Source organism: Bacillus rossius, chromosome 16 (assembly GCF_032445375.1).
Source record: "Bacillus rossius redtenbacheri isolate Brsri chromosome 16, Brsri_v3, whole genome shotgun sequence".
In the NCBI taxonomy this organism is placed as follows: Eukaryota; Metazoa; Arthropoda; class Insecta; order Phasmatodea; family Bacillidae; genus Bacillus; species Bacillus rossius.
This window is the reverse complement of record NC_086343.1, coordinates 2,953,835-2,968,744: the sequence shown is the minus strand read 5'-3', so window position 1 is coordinate 2,968,744 and position 14,910 is coordinate 2,953,835. Positions and strand designations below refer to the sequence as shown.

The window sequence follows — 14,910 nt, the reverse complement described above, 5'->3', positions numbered from 1 at the left end:
TACCGTTACCGTGCTTTGTTCAGTTCAACGAATTTCCCCACCCTTTCAGGACAGGAGAGAAAGGACAGCTCAAGGTCACTGCTTTTTTTACAGAGCCGTCAACTTTCCATTCATACTGCGTCCTTCAGGGGTGGCCAAAGTTGTGTTGCCCGCCGTAGACGACTGGTGCGGACATTATGCGAATTTTTAATTTTTTCTTTTAAGGATATATAAATAAAGGGTGCGGACATAACGCGAGTGAATACGGTATACTTGATACATGAATTTTCTGAAACAAGCCAACAATTTTTCAACTTCGTCTTGTTTCCTGGTTAAATTTTGTTTGTCTTTAAAGATACACTGCCACATTTTTTGTAAAATTGTCTCACGATTCATGACGACAACATTAAGAGTAAGAACGTCTACTCCTTTGCCACCTGAAAATGTTTAATTTTGGGATTCCTATGTATGAATGAAAAAAAAAATTATTTGTAAGCAATAGAAAACACTTTTAGTTATGCCCTCGCTCAATGGTTGGCAACTTAAATATCGTAGGACTATGTACGTGCATAAGAATACCCACTGGAATGGCAAGGAAGAGAAGAGTTGACTAAGGGTGCCAACTGACACTAACTATGAATATTGTGTACCTTCAGTATATTGCATAAAATTGTATTTTAACAAACTTCATGTATTGTATGGCAGTGATTGTAAACATAAACATACATAAAGGAAACTTTTTATCATAAGTGTTGGAATAATTTGGTTTTAAACCATTTTTTTCCCCATTTATTGAATGTTAGAAAGCAAACATAATAAGCAGGAAATTACACTATTTATGAATGTTATATGCAGGAAATGAAATAAATACCTTGTCCTTATGGGGGAGGGAAATATTGGGACTTTAAAAATATGACATTATAAGCAGGAAAACATTATATGCAGGAACATTATAACAGGGTTCTACTGTATGGCAAATAGGAATTGAAATGAAATATTGGTTGGTTAGGTTAGCAGCATAATTAAAAACACAATCTTTCTTTATTTCATAATTTTAATATTTAAAAAAAAAAAAAAAACATTTCCCATACAATTATTGTAGCTGATTTAACCTAATTAGTCTTTCTTTCTATATTGTCTAATTTTCCAGAAGTTGTTGCATGTAGTGACAAAAATCATTAGTGGGATTCTAATTCTCATTCTTGCTATTTGAATTCAATATTCGTATTCGGAAATAATTTAGTTTTCATATTCAATTCGAAAAAAAAAAAACTTATATTTGCACAAGTCTACTTATTCGGTTATAATAAAAAAAAAATATTGGCTCATATTTCATTGATAAGTGTGTAAATAATTTATTACATATTAAAGTCAACAGCCAACACATTCAAACGACATTTCATCATAAGGTACAAAATGATATTTTCTATACATCATTGCTTTCATCACTACCACTTATGTAATAAAGTTTCATCGCATACTAACTCCATTTTACAGCCAAATCCTTCTAACATATGGACGATGACATGCTTAACCACTAAGAATGCATTATACACACACTCAAAATTAAATCTCACTGTAAAAAAAAAAAAAATACATGTCATATTTTAAATTTATCTCCACATAACATTACATAAATGCATCGACCATATTTCATGCTACACAATAACTTTAAATCACTAAAGTACAGTCATCATCCATTATACACGTGACTCTCAAAAAAATAATAACACAGTCAAGTAATTATTACTCTATCAAGAGCTACCACTAATCAGAAGTAATACAGAAAATATGCCCACCCTCTCGATTGCTAAATATGGTTCGATGGTTAATTTCATCATCTCTGGCCCATATCTAACATAAACGTGTCACTGGCTTAACTGTTATCATTTCGAGCACAAAAGAAAGACTTTATTCTTTACTGACTTGATAACGAAACACTTAAGATAGTAGAACAAGCTTTTGAGTATTTCTTCTTGACTAGCATAATGTCCATCACAAACTTGTGACCTACACTGAATTGACTGACAGCTTCGAACTACCTTCTCCTGGTGCACGACTGTCCAGGAACCACTCGTCTTGCCGTAATACACAGCATCTTGCAAGACCCCTTCTTCATCGGCCAAGTGACCGAATTCCAAATAGGCGGCCGAATGTTAAGACTGGTTCTAGTGTGTTTCAAGACTGTCAATTTGGCCTTGCGGTGAAATACAAAGAGAAATGGAAGGATCTTTACACAGAGCACTTAAAGAAGAAAGTAATTTGTGTCTCTGAGGCACACCACCGTAGAACTTTAGAAGATGTGTACTTGCATCCCGTTTACCTCCAGCCGAGTTGGGCAGATGACAGGAGATGCACGGCAGCCTTGGTCCGAGAGGACGGCCCTTGTCGCGACGAGTCACTGGGGCTTCTGGTAGCCGGTGGCGGTGGCCGTCTCCACAGACTGCGCACTGTCGATGCTGTAGCCGGTGATGCTGTCCGGGCTCTGCAGGGACGCCGCGTACAAGGGGTTGACGGGCGTCGCCCCCGTGTCGAACTGCGTGCTGTCGTACACGCTGTTGTTCTGTCGGCACACGTCCCCCACCCTGCTCGACACTAAACTCTCCACTGCCAATAAGAGAGTAGAATACAAAGCAATTCAGAAATAGAGCCATATTTTCTGGTATCCAAGACATGCTCAAATTTTAGTTCTTAGTTAATATAAAATACATTAGATTAAAATTTACTTATTTTGAGTAAATTTGGCCTATTTAGTATGCCATTGATTGTAAGATGAAGTCATTTTAAGTCTTTCATTTTGTAATTTTAATTACAAATGTACAAAATGCAATGAAAGAATTATTTTCATGAGTCTTAAAGGAAAATTTAAAAAAAAAATTTACAAATTCATTTTTAACCAATAGAATAACTTTTATGTTTCCATGGCACTGCAATAGGAACGGATGAAGGCAAAAAAAATTTGCAGCTAGCTGCTTTTCCAGCAGACAACTGTTTCCCCAACAATATGCCTCTTCTGACAGGGAAAGAGGAATATTATCAAAGGAACTCAAAAGCTGTACCGTATTTATAAAATTTTTTTTCCCTAATATAGCAATAAATTTTTAATTGTCAACTTTGATTCAAATTGGAAAGAGAAAAAAAAAAAACACCCCTACTTAAATTCCACAGTTAGTTTAAAGCTATCCTCCAAGCAGGAGGTTCGGGCGGGGTGTGAGCACCTGGTAGATGTAGTCTGAGTCGGTCTTGAGGGAGGAGAAGGACTGCTGGTGGGGCAGCGACACCGTGTCATCCTCCATGTTGTCGTCCACCTGGGCCTTGTACGAGAACAAGATGCTCGGCTGGGACACGCTGCAACACACACCCACCTCGCTCCGTCTCCTCAGCCTCGCATGATACCACAGTTGTGGAGGGACAAGACCATACAGTGAGTTACGATGAAACCGAAACAACAACAAAAGCAAGTCAATTCACCATATGACACCAGAATGCAGCAAACTAATTAAATTAATCAGCGTGTTTAATCAAAACCGAACCCAGATTCCCATAATAGTAATCTTTTAATATATTAAATTCAATTAATGTAACTTATTTAGCATGGATTTAGAACTAAAATGTATTTACTAATTACCTAGATTAGAATTTTTTTTTATATTGCAACTGTTATTAGTAGAGACATGCAGTTTTGGGGTTTATTTTATAGCAAAATTCGTTGTTATTTACCCTTAAAAGTGGTGTTATCATACATCAAAAGCGGTGTTATTTTTTAAATAGTTTTAGCACTATAAATTTAAAAAATTAAGCTAAGCATACCTTGAAATTTTGGACACATTCTTGCATTGTACAGTTGCACTAGCAGCAGTAATTTACAATCGAATTTACACATCACTTTTTACATACAGTAATTGAAAATATTTTAGTACCTAAACCAGCAAGAATAAATATGAAGTCTCTAAAATAGTGACATAAACACATGGAACAAAATCCTCAAACTTTAGCTCTCGAAAGCAAAAGTAGCCATGATACACAAATTAGCCTCACTTAAATTTGTCCTGCGGTCTGTTAAGACTGTGTTATATGAGGACAAAAATCGTTCACAGTCAACGTTTGCAGAAGGCATCCAGATGGCTTCAAGGCAGCTGGAAGCAAACAATGGCTGTGACAGCTTTACTACATTCAATGACTTCACTACGTCCACTGAATTGTCTGTTTCCATTTGTTTTGTAACAATGTCCTGAAGCTGACCAAAACCAGCTGTTAATTCTTCAGTGCTTATGGAGTAGAGACTATGGACAGTTTTCAGTTTCTGCACCATTTCTGGGTTTAATTTAGCAAGCAACAAACTTTCCTGACTAAAAATTTGAATTGCTTCAAATCTCTTTCTACTTGGGTCAGTTGTCATGAGAGAGTTCAGTTTGGAAAGGGCTTGTGTTGCTGTTCTTGTGATGGACACTTTAGCTTCAGCAGCTTTAGCGGGGGGCATGTTAGACAAAGCTCTACTGGTTGCCTCAAAATAAATGCCACGAGTGATGTTTTCAAATTTTTTTTTTATACCTTGCAAGTCCCCATATAGTGAATGGGCAGTTGGATACAAAGAACCTTCAAGTTTCTGTATTAGCTCTACAAGGCTCTTGGCATGCTCTTTCACAAAGACAGCTTGACAAAGAATGAGAGAAATGTCATTTTCTGTGAGTGAACACAGAAACTCAACCCCTGAATTTTGTGTTGCCTTTAGTTCATCTGTTTTGCAGAAATCAACAATGTCATGTATGTAGTCTGCTACATAAAAAACGCTGTTGAACCAGGAATTCCATCTAGTAACAACAGGAAGTGGGAACAATGGACGTTTCTCTCCATGCTTTTCTTCAAGAAAGCTAGCATACAGGTGCCTTCTTTTCCTGGTGTTGTTGAACACATTTTTTATTTTGCTCATAGCATTGTTCAACTCAGGCAACTCTTTCACCCAGACATTGCCAACTAGATTTAACTTATGTGCCCAGCACTGGACATGCGTTAACTGGTCTCCAAGGATTACTTCGAGAGTACTAACAGCCTTGGTCATATAACGAGCAGCATCGGTTACTACTGAGAGCACATCACCATACTGTACATTGTACATTTTGAGTGAATCTAAAATTGCCCTCACACAGTTTGTGGCATTAGCAGCTTCAAGAAAGTGAACTCCTGCAACAAATATTTCTGGTTTATCCTGTTGAAGATTCAGAATTCTAAATAAAACAACAAATACACACCTACCCATTTTATCTGTTGTTTCGTCGCACAGTATGTCAATTTTTTTGTCCTTTAATGCAGTTTTGGCATCTTCAATTCTGCATTTGGCTATGTCCCCTACATATTTCTCACGGACTGTTCTCGCAAGTGGCATGTCTCCAGCACCTTCGATGTATTTGTTCAGCCATGCCCTGATATTAGGATCATCAAGCTTTTCAAGGGGTATATTTGCCTTTATAAAGGTCTCTGCTGTTTCCTTTATAAATTCCAACTTTTTGTCTTTTTGGACATTATTTTTTGCTGTCTGAAACGCTGAAGATATTGACGACTGGCGTTCAGACGCACTAGATGAGCCTTGCAATGAAGAGAGACGCTTCTTGTGTTTTTCACTGCCTACATGTTTTTCACATGAGTCTTTCCTATCCCAAGAGACGGTGACATTACAGTGACGACAAAAAAGTGTGGTTGAATCACTAGCATAAAGTCCGTGTTGAGAAAATTCAGAGGCTCGCTGTTTTGCAGTTACCGGCACTTTAGGCATTTTAATAGGCCTAATGTTTTAGCCGACCTTTAAATTGTACACCTTTAATTTATTTCACAGACGTTGAAAACTATCTGTAACAAAATTCGACCCGTTAAACTTTAACTTGCGCACAACAGAATGTTACGAATCGTCACCGTGTTTGCATTTTAAATTTGGTATTTGGTTAATAAAAATGGACGCAATGGACAAACAACGCTAAAGACTATATAAGAGAACAACGCTTCGAGAAACAACCTGCTGTAAACACCGTGATAATCGACTGTCCAGGCGAGCCGAATATCAAAATACAGCAAAACCCCTTATTTGCACTTTTCATGGGGACAAAGTAAAAAAGTGTAAAAAGCGGGAAAGTGTAAATAAAGGGAAAAGTAAGAAATACGTTAAAGTTAATTAAAATACAGTCGCATCCTGCCGCGTTCAGAACGGGCTACATTACACAGTAAAAATAAATAAAAAAGGGGCGCAAATTGATGAAAATTTACCGTCAATTGCGCGCCTTGCGCGGAGAAAGGTCATTGTACTCGATCATCTGTTGTTACAGTGCGGCCCAGTGCGGCGTCTGTTCTCTGAGCTGCGCATGCGCAGTATAACTCATTCAATGCTCCGCCCAGACTCGTGACCTTCCATCAGCAGCCAGCCAATAGAAGCGAGCCTAGCGGAAAAAAATATAAGCTCCACCTCCCGTGTACCAGTTTTGTCCAGTTCTAATACCAGTTTATTGGTATACGCACCCGCTTACTCGCTGCCGTGACATGTTCAAGTTTACGTTCATCTTGATGTCTTGATACCAATAATTAATAATTTACGATCCCCACAAATAAATGGTTAGTTTAAAAAATATGCGTCAACAGTATAATACTTCCGAAATTATATAATACGTATAAAACAGTTACCAAGATTCCACTCATTTTATCTTGTGAAGTTCATGTCTCGTACCAGTATTTCGGCTAAGTTGTGACATAAATACAGTATCAGCACTTACAATGTTACGATAATATTTCCGACATTTCCGTTACGTTTCTATATTCGTGAGTTTACGTTTTTCCCTAGTACATTTTAGATTGTCTCCTGCTGTAATTACTCGGACTTTTACACGCCTAGGCTTAAATTGTTACATGTTTAGAAATAAAAGCAACTTTTCATGTTATAAAATACACTGTGTGGGTAGTTATCTTTGGTTTTTTGTTGTTTCACGTTTGTTACTGTATTTACAAATTGAATTGCCGTGTTCGAATGAGGAAAATGTTCTGACTGTTCGCCGAAAATTCAAGGATTTCGCGTTATTATCCAAAATGTGAGAAATTCGCGTTATTCTTAAAAATGTACTCAAATTCGCGTAAAAATTCGTTTTATCGCAATCGCGAAATATGCATGTCTCTAGTTATTAGTTACTAATTTTTACATAACGACAAATGGTACAATTTTCAAAAGCATATAAACTTGTTTATTTATCTGTACTACTCCCAGTAGTTTGACATGCTTACTACAAATTACTATATTGTAAAAGTGCACCTTGTATCGCAGTTTTGGTGAAGTAAGTATCTCTGAACAAGTTAAGTGTCATAACTGTTTAAAATGGTGCTATCTTTATGAGCAACAGAGTACATAAAAAGCAATAACACCTAAATCTCCTGTTTGGCCTAAAAATAAAACCGTAAAATCTTTTCTATATGCATAGTGTGGGTTTTTTTTTTTTTTTTGATAAAATTCAGGAGTAAAATACACTCTAAAATGATGCGAAGGTTAGGCTACCCTAAAGATAAATGTAATACGATTTGTAACTTCATATTTATGTCAGTCTACTATCATTGATATCTAAGATAATATAATTAAAATTAACAGATGATTATATTTTATATATGGACGTAGTTATGCAAAATGGAACCAACCCACAATTTTGTTATATTTTATTTGAAAATAAATTAAAACAGTACAAGGTTGATCGTACCGTCGTTGCTTATATTTATACTAGACCAATAAAATTATACCCACATTATATTATCAATAGGAGAATTACAATTTATAATTAACTTTAACTTCAAAATACTCAGAATAGGTTTCATGTGGGTTGGTTACTTTTTGCATAACTACATCCATATATCGTATGATAAGTGTTATAAATACCAAAACTATTTAAGGAAAAAACTGAAGATGTGTGAAAAGTTTTAAACGTGTACCCGAAGAACTCGCTGAGGAAGGTGTGGTAGACGAGGGGCGTGAGCAGCGTGAAGTAGACGCAGGTGGTGACGTCCACCACGCACAGGCCGGCGCCCAGGCCGAAGTACAGCAGGCCGCTGCCCGCCGACTGCGTGGCGTCCAGCAGGATCAGGAACAGGATGTAGGCGTAGAAGCTCCTCTTGGTGGGCAGGGCGAGCCTGTCTCGCAGCGCCGTCCACGGCAGGACGAAGATCACCGAGTAGACCTGCGACCGGCGGCGCACACTCCAGTCACTGCCTCTGCCTCCGTCCGCACATCACACATCACCGCATTCAGAGCTGATGAACGCTGATTCACTACTGCATTATTTACTTATGCTACAAAAAAAAAAAAACACTTTTTGCAATTTTTGTTGAAAATTTTATTTCTGAATATACAAGTTAAAAGTCAGAACCAAACAAAATAAAAGACCTCGAGATGCATGGTTCAAATCTCGATGGAACTCGTTTTACCTATTTGATAAAATATTACTTGATAATACAAATTTTGCTTTCAGCAAATATATGTATACAATTTTATTTGTTTACCTTATTTCTTTTAAAAATTATTAAAAAGATTGCTCAGTCTGGAATTTCCATTCTTGAATTGTAAACCTGTACAAAGTCTCGCAATTTTGTACATTTTTAATTAATTTTTTTATACTTTGTATTTTGTGTTATTTTATATAATTACGAATCAAATAATTAAATTTTCCAGCCTCCATTAGTAAATTTGAGTTTGAATCAGCAACTAATAAGTCGTCAACAAACAAATGAAAAAAAGCTAAAAATTAGAGTTAGAAAAAAAAAGAGAGGTTATGTTCCGTTTATTAACTAAAATACATGTGCACTTGCATTGCATGCTTTTCTTATAATGAGTTATTTTGGGCAATTTAATAACTTTATAACAATTTTTTTTAACCATAATGTGTTTTCTCCTGTATAATTTCAAAATTGGCGAATCGGCAACAGTTTTATCTGCATATCTGTGTATCGGCAAAATTTTGTGAATCTCGGTACAGCTCTATTTCATTTGTTGTGGTTTATATTTGCTTCTTATTGTTCCCATCACTGTGAGATAAAAATGTTTTTTAACAATTTCCAGTTTTTACATTTAACATATTTTTTGTCCTGGTCCATTGAAATATGTAAAAAAAAAAAAGAAAGAGAGAAATAAAGAGAGAGAGAAAGAAAGAGAGAGAAAGAGAAAGAGAGAGAGAGAAAGAGAGAAAGAGAGAGAGAAAGAGAGAGAGAAAGAGAGAAAGAACGAGAGAGAGAGAGAGAAAGAGAGAGAGACAGAGACAGAGAGACAGAGACAGAGAGAGAGAGAGAGAGAGAGAGAGGTTCTACTGTACACAAATATGTTTAAAACACAAAATTTTCGATACTCCTTCCCAACACCTAAGAGTGTGTGTCGCTACACAAGTACGCCACCTTGACGGGTACTGTGACCAGCGCCAGGCGCCCGGCCGAACGCACTCACCAGGGCGAACGCCACGGAGCTGACGAACCAGAAGAGCATGCCGCCGTGCCCAAACAGGTCGTAGCCCTTGGAGTCGATGTGGAAGCTGGTGTCCGGGGAGAACACCTCCAGGTAGCCCTGGGTGATGCTGAAGGCCAGCGAGATGAGCGAGGTCGCCAGCAGCACGTGGCGGATGCTGCTGCGGCTGTCCAGGTGGCCTGCGAGCAGTCACGCGCCGTCCGGGCCACTGGACACTGGCGAGTACAACTGGCTGGTTTCAACCAATAACATTTGTGATCTCAGTATTGTATTTCGGTACAAAAAAGTTGAGTCCCAAAAGTTAAAAAAGAAACAAACCTCTTTTCACGAACATAAATAAAAATTAAGAATTTTGCAGTATAAGAAAAATTTATTCTTTATCCCTACAAGGAGGCAGAGAGAGGATAATGCTACACTTTAATCACCAGATATTCACTTTAAATACGTATCCCTAACAGTAGTAAAACTTCACTGAAGTGTTGGTAATTATGATCCCCTGCATGGCCTTTCACAGCTCGAACATAACATTTTAGTTGGTATCTGGTGAGGAAATTTGTGAAACGGCGACAAACGCCGGAGATGTTCAGAGGAGAACGACACAAGCCACGCTCACCGCACGCCAGCCCGAACACCACGACGCTGATCTCCATGGCGAGCAGGAAGAAGCGCACTGTGATCCACAGCACCTTGTCAGCGTAGCCGCCGACCACCGCCGACGCGTTCACCGACATCGAGACGGCGCACCTCACCACGCTGATCACCACGCTCACCACCACCTGCGCACGGCAACACGACAGCTCACTCGCCGGCTACGGTCCCCGCACTGTCAAACCTTCCAGCCGAATTGACTTGTTTCAATCTAGGTACATCTGCTTCAAACGGTTCGATACAAGTCTATTTGAAACAGTTTGACATTCACACTACAAGGACTCTAATTCCGAATGTCACCACTAAAGTACAGTAAAATGATGAACATTTGCGGTAGCATACATCACAGGAAATGTCAATAAATAAAAATACATTTTCACTTGAAATCATTAGTATTTTATAATATCACATAAACTGCAGTTTGAAAAGTTTTTTTTTAAGATTTCCATAAAATACTGGTATACATCTGATAAAATATTGGAAATCCATATCAATATGTACATACAGCAATACATTTGACATTATTTTTAGTGTGAAACACACAACGCAGGCTATCCAAGAAAAAATATCAACTTAAAACTGCATCCATCCTATTAAGTTAAATAATTTTGATGAAAAACAATTTATTGGTCCAATTTCTCTACTGGCAGTTGGGAGCGAGGTGAAGCAGCAAGTCCGCTGTGCCTCGAGACAACTTTGGTGCTTTTTCCTGACACGCCACGCCTCTGTGAGTGGCGCAGCGCAAAGGAGCCTAAATAAGTCGGAGATAGGCTTGGAATATTAACCAAATTATGGTCTCACATACTGTTATTTAACAACTTTTGATAAAAGAAAAGTTTGACAAGTGAACTAAAGTATTTAAGTCAAAATATATACTCTACAAAATAAAATAAAGAATGAAATTCAGGCTCGGGACCATCTATCGCCGTGCTGGGGCGGAACACGCACCAGACCGTAGAAGGCCAGGAACACGGGGCTACTGGTGGCCCTCAACTTGAGGCGCGCCCTGTTGAAGCGCACCGCCAGGAACAGCAGGAACAGGAAGTTCGGAACAAGGATTATCACATCCCAAATGCGGATTCTGAAACATTCAAACAGTACGCATTAGCACCGGAAAGCAACTCGCTGTCTGGAACACATAACTATATCTCAATAATACTTTTTAGAAATATTTTTCTCAGCTTCTTATTTACTCACTAAAAATCTCACTATACCTGTACTGTCGTTTTAATCGTGTACAAGTTTTAATAATCAATGATTGACTTAGTCTGTCATCCGACTGTCATTCTAACTGCTTCTCTTGCACTGGCTGTGATAAAAATTTCAAATTGCTCTAGGTAACAATAAAACCCTTATTGATAATAATTGATTCTCTTAAGAAAAAAAAAATTAAAAAGTAGGTAATCATAAAAGACCAGTAGCATCTGGACTCGCCTGGTGTCTGCTATCTCCATGTACAGTATCAGCTTGCAGAAAGCCTCCTCCTGGATCGGCTGTGCCGGCTGCGTCGTGCGCGGCACAGGGGCGTCCGTGCCCGGCTGCGCTACGCCTTCGCCCATGGCCGGGCCGGTGACCTCTACGCGGCCGCCGCGCACATCTGCCACACGCACCGACACTCGTGACGCGCTCTCGGCTCCTCACCAGGCCGCGAGCACGGACATCCAGAGAAACTAACGGCCCGGGGGACAGTAACATGCTTGGGCCCTCTCCCCATTTCTTAATGCACTATTTCACAAATCCTACAGTTTAAAAAAATTTTAGAGACTAAGCGTTATTGTGGCCTTAACTGTAAATGTTAACTGTGCGTATAGATTAAGGAGCCTGCCCCGTCAGGGGTGTATGTGTCAGTGAGGCGGCATGACTTGCTTCTAGCACGTTATCACCTCTAAGCGCACGGCTCTGAACTAGCGCGCAGTCTTCTCGTCGTGCACAGGACAACTATGAAATTTGAGCGGTGACCACAACATTATATGGTGGAGAAATGAAGACAAATGTGCAAGGCTTTCAAGAATCTGTACAGATTGTTTTAAACCCTAAAAATTACTCTGAAAACATGCCTTTTAGCCATTTTAACTCTTCAAAAAATGCAATTTAAAAACTTAATACGGAAACCAAACTACTAACCGGCCCTCAGTGAATTCTTAAATGCTTTTCGTAAATGGACCCCACTCGGATATCTTGAGTAGTTGTCAAATTGCATTCTTTTTCCTGAAGCTCTGCACATTGTACGTGTGCCCAGGTAGGCGAGACCCTTAACTTGTCTATCAGCAATTAACTATCGGGGTAAACTTGTACAGTAAAACCTCTCTAAACTCATTCAGGGCACCCTGGTGCTCAGGACACCGGGATTTTGCCCCTCTGCCCTCCCAGTGACCATAGCGTCCTGGTAGTGAAACTAAGAATTGGGAAGCCGAAAGAAAAGCAGAAAAAGAGAGAAGAAAAAACAGAAGAACGAGAAATGTGTGGAAATAGAAGTGTTGAAAGAGGTGGGATACCTTGGTAGAGTGACTAAAACAAGAGGCTAGAAAAGTTTGTGTCAACAAAAAGAGTGAGATTTCTTGTTTCGGCAAGAAGGTTAACTTCTTAAAATGCAGATGGAGACAGCTGCACTTAAAAGAGTCAGTTGGCTCCAGGGGTTCTGGGGGAAGAGCATGGAAATGGTGAGGCTAACAGGCTAAAGCAGACTAAAGATGCGTACATGGTGCAAATGATGAAGGAAGGGACGTACGTTAACTGGGAAGACTTGTACAGCTACATGAGGAGGATTAATGGAGTTGAGGGATGGCTTGAATTGAATGAACTTTGGCACACAGGATGGGAGAAGGCCTGGTTATCCCAGGAACAACACCTGCCTTCGGGGTTATGGAGGTAGGAACAGCTGGAGATACCAGCCGCGGTGGTAAAATGGTAAGGCAAACTACAAAACCAGTTAGATCCACACCCTGTATGAGGAAGTTGGAGATCTTGATTATGTAAACATTATATAGAGATAAGTGACCGAATTATATGCATGACAGCATTTTTTAAGGAGAGGGTATACGTGTGAACAAAAATGGTTGGGTTGACGGAATATGTGCAAGCAATCGGCGCAGGAAAACAGGGATTCGTGCTTCAAGGAAAGTAGACAGAATGATGAATACAGGACGATAGGAAATATCTTACAAGAGGAAGTGGAAAGTTAAGATGGGTAGAGGAAAATACGAGATTGGGATTGTGACATCAGCAGTCCTGCAGGAAGGTGTTCTAGGATCCCTAAAGTTCACGATAATTAATGAAGGCAGGGAGATGACACACAGGTTAAGACTGTTTGCTAATGATTGTGTGTGTACGAAGTACTGGGGAAAGAAAGGTATTTTCTAGGGGACTTACGAATGGTTGGAAAAGACAATGGAGTTAGTTTCTATGTCAGCAAAAAGATAAATGGTGAAGGAGGCAGAAAATAGGAGAGGTAGAAGTATTTGTGGATGGAGAAGCAAGCGCGGAGGGAAGTGAGGAAAAGGGACATAATTGGTTGGACGAATCCTGGAGGAGACATGCAAAGTGGTGAAGGCTAAAACATGCACTACATTGGTCAGACAGATGTTTGGACATATGCTGTTGCAGTATGGGACCCATGCCTGATGTCAGAGGCTCGTGAGTTGGAGAAAGGTCAGCGGAGGACAGCAAGACATGGCGGGCATGTGACGATAGTAAGTAGGGGAGGGAATAAGGTCATATGTTATGGCTGCATATGCTAAAGAATAAAAGATGGACAGAATGGCTAGTAAAGCTGTCCAGAGTGGTCAGGGGTGAGAGAGGATGAAGCAAGATGGGGAATAAGCTGTAGAAGGGTGGAGAGACCAAAGGTGGAAGCTTTAAAGGTTTTAAGAGGTCCGAAAGAGGGAGGCACTATTTAATGGTTAGATCTCGAAAATCAGTCGAACAAGCTTGATGAGAAGACAGTAGAAGCGAAAGATGTGAAATTTTAGGAGTGGGATTTTATTATATTGAAGTGTATTAAAAATAAACCTCCTTACCATCACCTTCAAGATTACCACTCTCAAGAATTATACCTACAAAACAATGGCTGTCAGTTAAAATTATTATCAATAAATGTTTTTGCTGGATAATAATAAAAATATACTTGTAGTTATTTTTTTCCAGTAATGTAGAGGTGAACATATGTAGGTCACAATCTCAGACTTTTAAACTAATATCTACCTGCTCAGTTACATATTTCGATGCGCACACAAGTAATAAAATAAACGTTCCAAATCTCACCTTGAAATTACAGCGTTCAGTGGTGCTTTTAAAATATAGTTTATATATTTCTGTTTAAATTTTAATACATTACAGTAAACACTAATTCAGAACTCGTTTCAAAGATCGCATCTGCTCACTCGAGCATTTGTTTAATCTTACAAAACAAACTTTCTCATAATACGCAGCATTCCCATAAAAAAATAAAAAATTATATAAATCGCACAAACCAATTTCAACACTACTTTCTGCATACATTTTGACCTTCGGTTCTTAACAATAAGCAAGTAGATACCAAACATTTGTACAAATTTATTAATATTTTAATTAGTTATAATTCTTTGTAGAGAATAAAATTTGTTTAATAAATATGTTTTCCAATTCACTAATGAATTCAAATTTATAAGTTTCATTTCCAACATTATTTCAATATTAAATTAAAAGACGTTTAATAAAAGAACTTATGTTGTATAATCTGCCAGGTGTGTTCCACATTAGTTGATCGCGACTATCGACAAATACGCTGCAGTCAGATGTCAGTTATTTTTTTGTTAGTAACGGTTTTTGAGTCAAAA

At 38.7% G+C, this 14,910-nt stretch overlaps 1 protein-coding gene across 1 annotated transcript; it reads right to left on the bottom strand.

Moving 5' to 3' along the window:
- Window positions 1–1,309: 1,309 nt before the first annotated feature.
- Window positions 1,310–14,843, bottom strand: LOC134540398 (transmembrane protein adipocyte-associated 1 homolog). Its single transcript, XM_063383108.1, has 8 exons — window positions 14,357–14,843; window positions 11,531–11,693; window positions 11,045–11,177; window positions 10,062–10,224; window positions 9,431–9,627; window positions 7,930–8,174; window positions 3,198–3,327; window positions 1,310–2,542 (listed from the first exon to the last, which is right to left on the bottom strand). Exons 2-8 carry the CDS (start codon window positions 11,653–11,655, stop codon window positions 2,378–2,380), a joined length of 1,158 nt encoding a protein of 385 aa, XP_063239178.1. The 5' UTR covers window positions 11,656–11,693; window positions 14,357–14,843; the 3' UTR covers window positions 1,310–2,377.
- Between the last annotated feature and the right edge of the window lie 67 nt (window positions 14,844–14,910).